This window comes from Chrysemys picta, chromosome 2 (assembly GCF_011386835.1).
Source record: "Chrysemys picta bellii isolate R12L10 chromosome 2, ASM1138683v2, whole genome shotgun sequence".
Lineage (NCBI taxonomy): Eukaryota > Metazoa > Chordata > Testudines > Emydidae > Chrysemys > Chrysemys picta.
Window position 1 is genome coordinate 153847033 of NC_088792.1, and position 14918 is coordinate 153861950.

At 46.1% G+C, this 14918-nt stretch overlaps 1 protein-coding gene across 3 annotated transcripts in view; it reads left to right on the top strand.

Moving 5' to 3' along the window:
- The window catches only part of RASSF2 (Ras association domain family member 2), a 44303-nt gene that overhangs the window by 7653 nt on the left and 21732 nt on the right, over positions 1 to 14918 (top strand). For all 3 annotated transcript variants that reach the window (XM_042840281.2, XM_005285189.4, XM_042840282.2), the window contains exons 2-4: positions 5872 to 5962; positions 9201 to 9276; positions 10426 to 10577. In XM_042840281.2, the coding sequence (XP_042696215.2) occupies positions 5904 to 5962; positions 9201 to 9276; positions 10426 to 10577 (287 nt within the window). In that variant the 5' untranslated portion in view covers positions 5872 to 5903. The remainder of the gene's footprint in view (positions 1 to 5871; positions 5963 to 9200; positions 9277 to 10425; positions 10578 to 14918) is intronic.

Consider the following 14918-nt stretch of genomic DNA (forward strand, 5'->3'; position numbering starts at 1 on the left):
AAAAACCTCTAAGTTCCCCAGTATTTTTATAAAGTATTGAGAGCCAACAGGCTTGTTATCTCCATAGAACAGAAACATCAGTCTGCTTGCTTCTTTGCAGCTGTTTGATGCAGCCAGTGCTTATCTCTGGCCTTTGGGTAACTCTGATCCTGAGGAGAAGCCCTGACAGGCATAATGCTGTGTGTGTTTTGAGATGGCAAAGGAGTCTAAGAGCCCTAAAGAAAAACACACACACGCTGCCCATCTGTGTGTGACTCGGGTAACGTTTTTGCATGGGACAAGTAACTGTGTAACTTTTTCTTCCTCTGTGTGGTAATTACTTGGTGGTAACTTCCCCAACGGTTCCTAACTTTTGATGATGTTGCAGAATACACTAGTCACGTAGCCTCGGGTTTCGTTAATGGACCCCTCTGAGGAAGGGAGATGGGTGGGTGTAAGGGCTTCTTGGTGGAGCTCTCTGTAGCGGAAGGTAATTATTCCCGTAGCCTCGAGGCCCCAACCTAGATTTGGGTCCTGTAGTGCTAGGCTCTATATTGATTTTTAATAAGAGACAGTCCCTGCACCAAAGAGTGTGGGGTGTGAATTTTCATAAGTGCCTAAGGGAGTTAGGTGCCTAACTCTGTTAAATGCTTTAGAAAAAAAATCTCCCCTTTTAGAATTTAAATAGAGCAAATGGACCAAAGGTGGATAAAAGCCAGTATTCTCGTTGTCTGAGGCCCACGGAGAGGAAGCGACTTGCCCAAGGTCACCCAACAAGTCTGGCGGAGATGGGAATTGAATCAAGATCCCGTCAGCACCAGGCCAGGGTCTCAATTACATGAGCACTGTCCTTTCCTCTCAAAATAATCATAGAATATTAGGGTTGGAAGAGACCTCAGGAGGTCATCTAGTCAAGAGACTCCATCCTCAGGGAAGGTCAAATTGAGGTAGTACAAGATGGCTGGAAACTTTCCCAGGCCAGACATCTTGTTGAAAGGTTGATCTTCAGCCATACTGCTGCGAATCTTGGTTGTATGTATTTGCCTCAGCATCAGTCTGTGTGTCTCGGATGCAGCCTTGTCGCCTCTTCCCGACTCGCCTATCAGTCACCTATCCCTCCGTCCCTGCTGTCTTTGTAATAGCAATTGCTCTTGTCTGAGAGATGGATGGATCCCACCCCTCCCCCGCTGCAATGCCGTCTCTGCTCTGTTCCTCCCTTCTGAGCTCGCATAGAATAAGACATAATTTCCTCATTTACGGGTCTCCGAGGGTTTTTTCGCCCATCCTGGTTTCAGTTTGGCCTACGGATGCTCATCCATTCTGTTCGGATATCTATGCCGTCCGGCCGGCCCCATTACTCATACCACCCTCTTGCTCTGTCTTGAATTTTTGCTCTTTCAAATAGGGCATGAGGAGCTGTTCGCTGGTTCTCTACCCATGTTTCTGCTGAGCATTCAGGGAGAACTGGGTTTAGAAGTGCATGGCAAGATCTGTCCTGTGAGTATGTTGTTTGTTTCTATAGCAGTAATTCTGTCCACTTAATATCTTACAATTTCATATCACTCTTCATTCAGAGGTCACAGAAATTCTGGTGTGAAGGTCAGTGTTATCCCTGTTTTACTGATGGGGGCAGGGGAGAGAGAGAAGGGGGGAAAAGGTCCAAGTCAGTGGCCATGCTGGGAATACATGCCTTATCTCTTCAGAGATCAATCTGTGGGCCATGATCTTTGGCGAGCTGGCTGGGAAGGAGGCTGTTGAGATAGATGTCCAGGCTCCTCGCGGGACAGCCCGATGGCCTCTGAGAACATCTGTGAGTGCGGAAGAGCCCAGCTGCCTCTACTAGACACCGTTATGTGATCCGCAACGGGCGGGGAATTGGTCCACAAGAGAATCTCTCTGTTAGGATGCGGACTGCACTACGCACCGCGATGCTTTTCTTCTGAGGATCTCTTTATGAGCACTGAACTTCTCCATGCTCGCATGAGGTAGAGAAGTGCTGTTCTTGACTTCTGCCATTGATAAATCAGGATTTTTCCCTTTGTAAGTTTCCATTGTTCACCTCCTTGGAGGTGAATAACATTGAGATTGGTTGGTTGTGAAGTTAATTAGTCAGATTACACAGGTACATTTCTGCCTATCAAAATGAGCATGTACGTGGAACAAGTCTAAAAAGGGGAGAGGAATGATACAAGACCCAGAGACCACAACACGGATACTAAACACTGAGAGGCAGTGTCATCTAGTGGACAGCCCATTGGACTTGGAGTTAGGAGACTTGGTTCTATTCCCAGCTTTGCACTGATCTCTTGTGTGACCTTGGGCAAGTTGCTTCTCTGTCTGTGCCTCAGTTTCCCCTCCCATCCTTTGTCTATCTAAACGGTGTGCCGGATCTGGTTTCAGTTCCTGTCCCTGCCACAGATTTCCTGTGTGACCTTAATTTCTCCGTGCCTAAGTCTCGCCATCTGCAAACTGGAGACAATACTACTTTTCCCCAACTTTTAGACTCTAAAAGCTCTTCAGGGCAAGCACGGTCTTTGCTATGTGTGGGTACGTTAGCTAACACAATGGGACCCCGATCACAGCTGTGACTTGTAGGGCTATGTCAGTACTAATAGTAATAATTGTCCAGAGTTCATAATGTGGCAGTCTAAACATGGCTCATGTTTGCCTGACCAGTAACACACCTCTGGTCAATATTAATGTTTGTTACTCTTTTTTTTTTCCATTAGAGACTAATTCCTTCTAATTTTTCTAAGTGAACATTGCCTGCCTACCTCCCTCCAGGCCATTCACAGCTTAACCCAGCTATTTCAGCCTTGCTGAGGTGGTTGTGAAACTCAGTAGCATAAGCTAGAAAATAAAAAGCTGTGTTAGTCTTTCCGTCATTAGTTGCGTTCTTATTTTGCGTTTCTGTTCTCCTTTTTCAGGACAATGCACTGTGGACAGAGTTGTTAGCTGTAGCTTTGAATTTCCTGCCCTTTGTCTGCTTGTGTCTCACGCTCGCTGTTGCTGGGTTTAAATATAGGCTTTTGTGCTTGGGCCGCTGCTGGATTTAGAAGCATGGAGTTGGAATGTAGCTGCAGTTTTGGTCAGGATTGTGCCAGTGTGGGATGGGAGAGGGTGTCCTAACTGTGGCCCAGGAGAACTGGGAGCAGGGATTTCTGACCCAGTCATTGGCTCCTGTGTGACTGCGGGCAAGTCACCTCACTGTGCCTTCATTTCCCCTTCTGTAAAATATCCACCTCCTTGCAGTGCGAACTAGCATATTTGTGTGAAGGGCTTTGAGGTCCTGAAGCGACTTCCCTGTGCAGTAGTGCTGTGAAATTCACTCCAGACCCTGCTACCACCGTGTGGATCTGCCATCGACTTCAGTGTGATACTGAGCTAGAAGACCCTGTATCTTTAACTTAACACGTGGGCCCTTCTCTTCAAGTCAAAGAGAAGGACTGAGCAATTTCCTTAGGAAACGAATAACAATACTACCTGGATCTCAGAGTGCTTCTCATCTGCAGAGTTCAAAGCACTTTACAAAGGAGGTCCAATAATAGTATTGCCATTGTACAGCTGAGGAAAGTGCGTGTGTGTTGTGTATAAAGTGGTGGATATTTTTGGCATGAAATCTCATATTTAAGTATCTATTACAGAAGTGTCTGATTTGTGCTGGGGTAGCACCTACAGGTCTCAAACAGGGATCAGGGTCCCCTTGTATTAGACACTTCACAAACACGTAATGAAGAAATGTGCCCTGAAAAGCGTACATCTTTCAAAGTAATGCAATGATTTCTAATTATTTGTTAAGTAATTGAAGTGAGAGTTTAAGTAAAAAAAATTGTACAAGCACCCAAGTGAGTTAGGAGCCTGTTTTCCAAAGTGCCTAAAGCTCTTGGCTGTCTTGGGAAACATCTCATTTTAGTTATGCTTCATAGCTCCCAATAAATAAATAAATAAAAACTGACAATTTCATGTGGGGACACTTCAGAGGTAAAAAAATGAATGACTTTTTTTTTGGCAAGTGTCTGTCTCCACATCTAAACCCATGCAATTGCAATAAATAAATAAATCATTGGACCTCAATGTAAAAAATCAACTTTGGTGGCAAGGCCATTCTGCATTTGAAAGTTTATAATATGTAGGTTTTTTTGTTTGTTTGTTTTTTGTTTTTTAGGGGAGTGAAATCAGGATGAAAACACAACTGGTTTGTTTTTTCCAAGTGTATACAGGGGAAACAGGCAGTTCTTTGTGTGTGAAATGGTGTTGTTCCCTTGCAACTGAAACGAAAGGCAGGACCCAAAATGTTCAGGTGTTTCATGTGAAATAGTCACAACAACTCGACTGAGGCCCCAGCTGATCAAAGACAGTGTTACTTTCCACTGGGGAATTCAAACAAGCTTCTCCTTAGAAGCAGGTTCAAATATGATGGCTGGGGATATTTGGTGTTGATACCTGGGGGTGGAAAATGCATGTCACCTCGGGCTGCTGGTGATTGGTCAAAGGAGAGTCTTGTGTTCAGGCCAACTGTCTTTGTATTTGTTTATCATTTTCCCTACTGGGTTCAACCGAAACACCTCTCCTGATCCAGTGGAGTCGAAAAGCATGTTCCAAATTTTCTTCCTATCGGTAGAATCCAAGGTTGCCTGGCCTCTAGTCTCCCTTTAGAAACACCACTGGACTGGATGGAGGTTTCTGTGTCTGTTGCAGCCATTCTCAAAACAACAGAGGGTATCCTAAGTTGCATCCTGATAAGGAGTGGTAGGATGGAGGGGAACCTTACTGTGAGTAGGGGTGGGTGAGAACTGACCCAAACTGGAATCTGATCTGAATGATAAATAGATCTCCTTCCCGCCACCCCCGTCCTATTTGCACTTGTGGGAATCCAGGGAGTGGAAGTGTCAACATACCTTCAGAGGTGCCCCTGGCATTTCCAGCTCAGAAAGTAACTGGCAGCTCCCGGTAACTGATCAGAGCCTGTTAGATTTAAGAGATGTCCCTCCGAACCTTTGGATGTGTGGGTTAAACATGATTATCATTATTAATGCAATAGCACCTAGGAGCGCTCTGGTCATGAACCAGGACCCCATTTTGCTAGGCACTGTACAAACACAGCACAATAAAATGATCATTGCCCTAACCTTTGACAATTATCCATCGGTAGAAGGTGGGAGATCAGGACTCCTGGGTTCTGTTTGTGCCTCTGCCAAATGGCTCGCTGTGCGACCTGCAGCAAGTCAGTGAGTGTTTGTTTTTATGATCACACCTAAAGTTCCCAACACTCCAGGCGCTGTACATAAAGTAAGAACAGCCCGAAAGTGCTAGAACCTGAATAGATGAAAGAGAGAGAGAGGATAATTATCCTCATTCACAGATGAGAAACTGAGGCCCAGAGAGTAAGTGAATTGCTTGTAAGTGGGGAGTTTGCAGTAGAGCTGGGACTTGAAACCAGAACACTAGTGTCCAAGTGCAAGTGTCCTCTTCTCCTCATCTGTAAAACGGGTATAATATCTGCCTCACTGGCTCAATACCTTCCTATCTGAAAAGGGCTTGGGTGGAAGGGTATAATAGAAATACAAAGTATTCTATTAATTGTGTCTCCCTGGGTCGCTTAGTATGGTGCACTTGCAGTGATTCTCTTTACTTTCCCCTCACCTGACTTTTCATATTTCCGCTTTTAAGTCCATCATTTGAATTGGAACTTTCTATTTTGCCGTCTGCACCATGGACTGATGTAGCTGACAGATGGATCCAAAGTTCTGAAGGCAGTGGAAAACCTCCCGCAGAGTCGACTGGGCTTTGGATCCGGCCCAATCTACATATATTAAGATGGAAATGATGCAGTGATTAATGCAAATTTCTCTTGTATCTTTCTCCCCCACTCCCCCACCCTCTACAATTCAGATCTCCGCTCCTAATGAAAGAAGATTGTGAGGATGGATTACTGCAGCCAGTCATCCCTAGTCCCCTGTGGAAAAGACAAATACATTTCAAAGTAAGATTACAACCAGAGCTTAACGCAGAAATATTTTTGGTATTATGATTTATTTATGAAAGGCCCTGGTGACTGGTGGAGGAGGGGCAGATGCAGACACACAAAGAACTTAAAGCTGTGGACAGAGGTGGAAGGGGAGGTGATCTCTCTAGCAATTGATGATTCAAAGCATGGAAAAATCCACAGAGGAGCCTTGGGGGGAATAGTAACATTCCATGGCTGAGAAATCATTGAATGGGTTGCAGCCAAGGAGATGAAGATGGAAAGATGCTGGTTATTACCCAGCCCCCTAAGTAGGAATAAGCTATAATAACAGATCAGTAGAATTACGTTGGTAAGAAGAAGAAAAAAAATCGCACCCCTAACTGAAATAGTTACCCTGGAACAAAAGTTGCGTAGACCAGGCCCAAATCTCTGCATGTGCCTTAGATTGAGGTGCCCCCAAATCACTGGACAAGTGTTTTGGGAAATTTTTGGCTGTAGTCTGTCTGTCTGCCTCAGTTTTCCCAACTGTAAAATAGGAATGGTGATAATTATGTATATTTATAAAAACATTGCTTGAGCATGCAGGGGTGTAATCAGAAAGGCCAAGGCACAACTGGAGTTGCAGCTAGCAAGGGATGCAAAGGGTAACAAGAAGGGTTTCTACAGGTATGTTAGCAACAAGAAGGTGGTCAGGGAAAGTGTGGGACCCTTACTGAATGGGGGGAGGCAACCTAGTGACAGATAAGAGCGAGGGGGTAGTGAAGCACTGGAATTGGGTTACCTAGGGAGGTGGTGAAATCTCCTTCCTTAGAGGTTTTAAGGCCCAGCTTGACAAAGCCCTGGCTGGGATGATTTAGTTGGCATTGGTCCTGCTTTGAGCAGGGGGTTGGACGAGATGACCTCCTGAGGTCTCTTCCAACCCTAATCTTCTATGATTCTAACCCCCCCACCTTTGCAGAGTTTGACACCTCCAAATTGGAAGTGTTGTGCAAATGCTAGGTGTCCGTCCTATGGTAGTTTAATAGAAATGTTACCTAGGTGATACCTAATCGTCCAGCGATTGGGCAATTTGTGAGATGCCTGGTTGGATGGATCAGACGTTTAGTGACCTTTGCATGGGAACAATGTTATTCCCAGGCTGGGGGAAAAAAAAAAAAAAACGCCTCTAGAGGTCAGGAAAATACTGCACCTGCCACACTCCAGGCCAAACCGGCCAATGTGTTTTGGCTGCTTTGCATTGTCAGAGTAGTGCCAAGCAGCCAAAGCTACCCGGAGGATCAGGCCCGAGGGCCCTAATTCTTAAATATATTTATGTTCCTAACCTCCATCGAAATCAATGGGACTTAGGTGCCTAAACACCTTCGAGGATCTGGACCTGTGTACCTATGCTAGGTCTCTCTTTTCCCTCCCCTCCTCCCATTCAGTATCTACACCTGTGGTGCTGTTTAAACTGTAAGATCGGGGGCTGGTGCAGTGAATAGACATCAGAAATGTGTTGTGATGGGGGCTGTTTGATTATTTTGACAATAAATGCGGTACCAAGTCAAATGACTGTGTGTTCCCTAAGCTGCTTGTCTTGCAGCCTTGAAGTCTGCTTTATCAAGGTCGGTCTGTCTGAGTTTTTTGTTGCAGTGGGTTTTTTGATCATTGGAAGAAAGGCCTCTTGCGAAGCCCAGACAGCATTCCTTCAGGACAGTGTTGGCTGGCAGGACACAGTCGTTGTGGCTGCGCACTCCTTACTCTTGACCGGAAGATGCAATAAACAAGCATTGATGGCCCCCATATTTGAGGCATGTGCTTAGAGTGGGGCAAAATCATTGCCCAGCTCTAGGGCCGATACGTTGATGCACCCTGCAGATTGTTTTTTGAAGGGCTTATGGAAACAAAATGGGAAGTGATCACTGGACCTCTAGTATGTGGTTCTGGTTCTCTGGGTATCGGTTTTTCCGCATTTCCAGATGTGCAGCTGGCAGCACAGAGTGGCACAGTGTACTCCTTGTCCCATGTGGTTAAGATCCTGGACTAGGACTCAGAAGTTCTGGACTTTATTCTTGGCTTTATCGAAGACTGTCTTGGTCAAATCAGTTAACTGCTCAGGGCTGCACTTTGCCTTCTATGTGGATAATACTCCCTGCCCCAGTCATGTCTGTTTAGAGCAGGGACAGTCTCTGACTCTGTGCGGGGTGGGTGGGTGGGTGAGTGAGAGAGAATCTAGGTGCTGCAATAATGCATATACTAAATGGTCACCGGCTCCAGATTCCAGCTTACTGCTCAGTAACTGCCTGGGAAGAATCCCTACTGGAACGCATGAGCCGCCTGGCACTCGTTGGTAATAAGGACAGTGCTCTGTTAAGGTCCATCAAGGCAGGCTGAGGTACAGGAGAGGAGAAGGAAAGGAGGTGTATGTGTACAGGGGTAAGGGTGGGGAGTCCTGTTTACGTCAGCCTGTCCTCGCTGCCAGCCCCATATCTGGAATAGTAGGAGCTACACAGAGGCCTGATGCATCCCTAGGGAGCAGTGAGTTCCCCTCTCCAGATGGCAGCTGTTGTGCGCCACGTCACGAAGGTTAGGAAGAGGGTCTCTGTTTCCACCTCGGCATGCTTGTGCTTTTCCCCAACACGTCCCTTTTCCGTGCAGTGTGAGTGGAAGCCGAGGCAGGGAACGACCAATTTCTGGTCTCGTAGCCCTCAGTCGTTGAATGCAAGCTCTGGATATGGCTGGATTAAGCCATCAGTGCTACGGACCCACACCCAGGGCCTCGTCTCCCACAGTCAGGAGATCCCGTGGGAATCTCCACTTTCATAGCTAAGAGAAAATGTTTTTCCATCCCTTGCTATTGTAAAGAAAAGCTTGAAAGAGCGACGCGAGCGTAACCACTGCAGTGACTCCTGCCAGAGCCTGCAGACAGTCTCCTGGGCAGATCCCAGGGCTGTAGAAGTGGGGTAGCCTAAGCCTGGCCAAAGAGAAGCAGTGCTAAGTCCCTCAGCAGGGCATCAGATGGCTCTGCCGTGGGGAGCCTGCTCCTGCCATCCCATGTAGATGCGGGGTCATGAGGCATCGTGCCTATAACCTGTTTGCCTTAATCCAGCCCTGGCTCTGGAAAGTCATTCCTGACTCCATCAAACCTGCTTCAGGTCAGGCGCTCTGATACCACAGGGCCGGGAGCAGCATATGAACCCGAGTTTCTCAGGCTTTGGTTCTTTCTTCATCTCAGTGCGACTCCTTGCCTGCATTAATGTTATTTATCTTCCAGAAATGAACTGCTGTTGCACTTGAAGACCTACAACTTGTATTATGAAGGTCAGAATTTGCAGCTCCGGTACAGAGAGGTGAGAAATCAATGAGTAAATATGGAGCAGGCTGGTCTTGTGACTTAAATGGAGGAGGCTGCGTGGAAAAACGAGCCCGTCTGGGTCAGTGCCCACCTTGGAGGTCAAAAAGTGATTGCTGGCAAAGCAAGCTGATTGCTGGTTATTCTTGCAAGGAGGAGTTCTACAGCTGTGGGGCTCCTATTTTACGGAGGGAGACCTAGAGATCCAATGGGCTCTGGGCTCTCCCCTCTCCCACACGATCACCTTTCAGAATCAATGGGAATTTTGACACTCATTTAAATGGGAGTGGGATCCGGTCTCTTCCTGGGATTCAAAGGTTAAGGCTGGAATGAAAACACCATGATCCTCTAGACCAACTTTTTATCAGTAATATCATTGTTCCTTAATGTTGCATGATTTAAGCCTGTCGCCCATTGTGTGCTGTGGGATGCTTTTTGGAGTATCGAATGCACGGCACCTGAGAGAAGGTGGGCTTTTAGTTAGAGCAGAAGGCTGGGAGTCAGCACTCCTGGGTTCTTTTCCCAACTCTGGGCGGGGAGCATAGTCTAGGGTTAGAACAGGGGATTTCTTATCTACACTAGAAAGTTGTATCTCACTAACTATATTGGTGTCGTTAAAGAGACACAACTACCTTGACTGTGTGCAGCCGTATCTCCGTAAAGGTGCTTTCTACCAGTATACTTATTTCCATATGGGAAAGGGAATAAGCTATACTAGTACAAAGTCTCTTTATACTGGTGTAACTGCCTCTGTTCTAGGGCTTTTACCAGTATAACTACATTGGCTTAAAAAAATCATGCCCCTAAGCAAAATATTACTCCTAAAACTTAAGCGTAGACTAGGCCTGGAGTCAGGACTCCTGGTTCTGTTTCCAGCGTTGCCCAATGGCATGATGTCACACACTGAGTAAATCCAACACCATTCGGCTTTCCATTTCCCTGTCCATACTGTGGAGATGATATGGCCCGTCTCTCACATTGTGAGGCTTTGTTAGTGATGATCAAGTGTTTGGAGAGCCTGGTGGGGAGTAAGGGCAGGACAGGACGGCAGGGCTGTGTGTTTAGATCTGCCTTGCTGAGGAGGAGAGGGCTCTGGCCAAGGCAGCGCTCTGAGATGTTGATGTGTGTCTTTGTGTTTGTTGCCCAGGAGGAAGGCGAGTTCATCGTCGAGGGCTTGCTGAACATCTCCTGGGGCTTGCGCAGGCCCATTCGGCTGCAGATGCAGGATGACAACCAGCGGATCCGGCCTCCTCCTTCCTCCTCCTCTTGGCATTCTGGCTGCAACCTGGGCGCACAGGGGTCAGTAGATGGTCCGCTCTGCTTAGGGAGGAAGCTGTTGTTAGAACTCCCGGGCATGGATTCGTTGTCTTGGTAGAGACATCCATGGGTGTCTGCTGGACTGCACACATGCAACACCGGGACCCAACATGCAGCTCCAGAAACAGGTTGATGAGGTTTTCCTCCCTACTGAGGTTGAATTAAGGCTTATTGCAAGTGTCATCTGCAGTCACTGGGGGAGAGTGTTGAAATGCCTGACCTGGAGAATTGAGTGATGCGTGTGTTATTACTTGTATTGCAGTAGCGCCTAGAGGCCACAACCAGGAGCACAGCCCCAGTATGCTAGGTGCTGTACAAACATGTAGGAAGACACGCTCTGCCCTTAAGAGCTTACATGCTAAATAGGGTGGGAGGGGAAACTGAGGCACTGGAAGGTGAAGTGACTTTCTCAAGGTCACACAACGGGTTAGTGGCAGAGCCGGGAACAGAACCCAGGTTTCCAAAGTCCTATTCTAGTGCCATCTCCACTAGGCCACACTGCCACCCTACTGGTTGCCTTCAGATTACAACTGTGTGCTAAGCTCTTCCCATCTGAGCTGGTCAACGTTACGGTGATGGTTTGTACAGCCCTATGGGGGAGACTGGGGAACTTCTGTAGCCCTGCTGCTGCTGAGGAGAATCTAGCCAGTTGGCTCATTGCTGAATAGACCAGCGCTACTGGTGTAGGCAGTTGCTGGTGCTCAAAGCCCTCAGTACATCTAAGGTGAGCTTTTCGCATCTCCTGCCATCTTGCTCGAGAGGCTTTCTTTTGCCTCGCCTAATAAAGCGGCTGTTTGCAGCCACTAAGTCCTTACTCCTGTGATGGGCAGGTCCTGCTATTGGGCTTAGGGCTCTACCAGTGCAGTCTGCTTATTTCAGAGAACCAGTTGGGTCGTAGGAACTGAGACACCTGGGGCTTTCTTTCCCAGCTGTACCACTGACTTAGGTGACCTGTTCAACATCACACAACTCCTGCGTGCTTCAATTTCCCATCTCTGAACTGGGAACCTCTTGTAAAGCTATTGGAGATCTGTGGATGGAAAAAAATCTTCTGTACAGTTGCTGGCTGGCGGTATTAATTCTTCGTTCCCAGTTGGTAAACAAACATGAGAGACAGCCTTGTGAATTCCCATCTTGCAGTGCTGCTTTTTGTGTGCGCGTTATCTGGAAGGCAATGAAAAGCAACCCAATCTACAACAGAAGCTAAGCTTGCTTAGGTTTGCTGTAGAGTGAACTTTCCCCTGGTTTTATTTAGAGTCGGTGTATTTCACTGACTTGATATTTTAACATATCCCGTAGGAGGTATTCTAACTTCTTGATTTGCCAATAGAATTATTTTCCTCGCTTGGCTCTTGCAACTTCCCTACAAAGAGTATGTAACTTTAATACAGCTTTGTTCTCTCTGGCCCAGCTAGGGCGTGCCTTATGTTCCCACCATCAGATCTGGCTGTTGGCTCAGTTTCCCTGCAGATTGGATAGTTCAGCTCTCTGGCTAACCCAAAAACTACACCTTCCAGAGTAAACAAAAAAGTCAAAAAGGGGGTCGGGGGGGAGGAAGCAAGACTCCCTGGGCAACAGTTGCTCGTGTTTACCTTGAAGGGCTAACGCAAGTTAAAACTACAACTGCCTTGTCCACATTTTGTTTTGTTTAAATCACGTGTTAAGATTTAACCTTTTTTTCCCTAGTGAAGATGGGGCCTTGTCTTTTGCACCTTGCGTTAACTGATTATCCAACGTTAATTGGCACTTGACATATTTGTAAAGACTAGTTTGGATGTTTTTCCATGGGTATGTTTGTAGCAAATATTTGGACTTTTACCCTAGGCTAATCTTTCACCTAAGGTACAAAAATTCAGTGAAGACAAGGCGAGAAAGAGAATGGTGGACTAGATCCTGGAAAGCAGTGACTCTGAGGGAGAGTTAGGGGTCCTACGGACAATACATGTCATTGAGGAGAAAGACTGGAGTACTGTATCCTGTTCTGCTGTCAGCGTTCTGCAAAGGACATTGAAACAATTACAGAGGGTGCAGAAAAGAGCCACAACAATGATTTGAGGGCTGGAGAAGATGTCTCACAGTGAGAGACTTTAAGAGCTCAGTCTGTTTAGCTTACCAGACTGAGCAGTGACTTGATAGAGTGTAGAAACCACCTTCATAGGGAGAAAATTGCCGGTATTAAAGGGCTCTTTCATTTAGTGGAGAAAGGCAGAACAAGAATGGTTGGAAGCTAAAACCAGACCCATTCAAACTGGGAATAAGGCACCATTTTATTTATTTATTTTTAAACAGTGAGGGTGATTAATCATTAGAACAAACTACCCAGAAAGTGGTGGATTCCCCGTCTTTGTCTTTAACTCAAGACTCGGTGCTGTTCTGGAAGATGAGCTTTAGCCAAATACACGTTATGGGGCTCAACAGAGGGGTAACTGGGTGAAATTTTAGGGGCTGTGATATACAGGAGATGAGACTAGATTATCTGATAGTCGCTTCTGGCCTTAAACTCTATGAAAGTGTCTATAAATGTGACCGGGAGAAAGTAATGTGAAGACTGGGATGGGAAAGTTAACATTGCCTCCACCTAGGTGGCTTAGACTATCCCAGAAAGGAAATGAGTGCTAATGAGCCTCTTACAAACGAATGAATTTAGTCTCCTAGCCCCTACGGTGAAGTAAGCTAGTATTATCACTGCTTTACGTCTAGGTAAACTGAGGCACACAGAGGTTATGCTGTCAAGCTGTGGCAGAGCTGGGAGAAGTCCCAGTTCACTGTCTTGAACTGTAAACCTCATCGGTCCTGTCTCCCTCTCCTCCCTTCCTGTCCTTATGATTTTTCCATCATCTCATTGTTGAGTGAACTCTCCTTATGTCTTGTCTTGCATCATGCGACTCTTGGAATCATTGTGTTGCTGCCTGTCTTACTTCACGGTACTTTCTTCACATCATTCTGGTACGACCACATTATTCTTTATGACCAGGGTGTGGGGGGGGGGGGGAGGGAGGGAGGAAGCCACTGTGGGTGTTGTACAAACATATTCCATGGGATCTATCTCTGAAGGAAAATCCTCCTATATTTTGAAACATTTGATATTTGTTTTTATATTTGTTAGGAGATCCTCTCTTCAGCGGTGAAGCCCAACAAAAACTTACTGTTCAAAACATCCAACTTAAGTAAAGTTGGCTGGGGGGGGGAATAAAAGGGGAAGGGAATTTGGGGGAAAACTTCATCAATTTTTTTCCCCCTATAAAAATCAGTTTGGATGAAAATCATAGCTGGAAAATCTACATCCAGAACATTTCCATTGGCCGAGTAGTTTGATATTAAGAGCTGAGATGGGTACACAGTTATAGGGCATTAATCCTGCGCAACACATTGTTTTTTGCTTTGCTATGTTATCAAAAGGCATCATTACACTTCCCTTAAATCTCCAGAAATGTGGGCAATCTCTTTTAGAAAGCCACCTGATCTTTCTAACTGCATAAAGTCCTTACTGATTTGCTGATATTACAGCTAATGAATTGGACTTGTCAAATGATAAACTTTTGATTGAACTAATAGATTGACTTTTCATTGACTGTCTTACCAGGACCAATGCATTCCATTTAGCTGTGTGTTAAGATGTGGGGTGCATTGAAAAACAATACTTAAAATCATCATGTAGGCACTGAATTCCATGGCACTTGGACACACTGTTGTGTTTTTTGCCATAGCATCTAGAGACCCAACCAGTCTACACTGGGTACTGTATGGTCTCACAGTACAATAGTCCCTGTCCCAAAGAGCTTACAATTTTAATACACAAGACATGGGTGGGGGAACAGAGAGAAGCGAACTGTCCCATGTCATCCAGCAGATTAGAGCCAGGAATAGAACCCAGTTTCCTGACTTCTAGCCCTGAATGCGATCTCCTGGACCCAGTACTTCTGCATAGCTATTGAGAGCAGAATGTGACTTGGTGCAAGTGCCAGCTACTAAGAGGACTGAAGTCATGCGGTGGCATTGCACGTCACTGCAGAGGGGCGTACATCACTTGCAGTGTCTTAGCCAAGTTAAATCTGAGGGTCACTTCAGCGGTCTCCCCAGGTATTAGACTTTGTGGGACTAAAAGCCGAAAATCTCTCCCTGCTGTAGTGTGGAGAAGTAAATAGCGTTATTGAAAACTAGGGTGGCAGAAATTCTCTGCTACGTCCAACAGCGGACACTGTCTTTGAATTACTTTACAGACTAATGGCAATAGAAATGAAACCTAGCAAGCTTTTGCCTTGTCAAATAGGGGGCCCACTCTTGCCTCTGATCCAAAATTTCAGTTCCAGTCTTCTTGGCTTC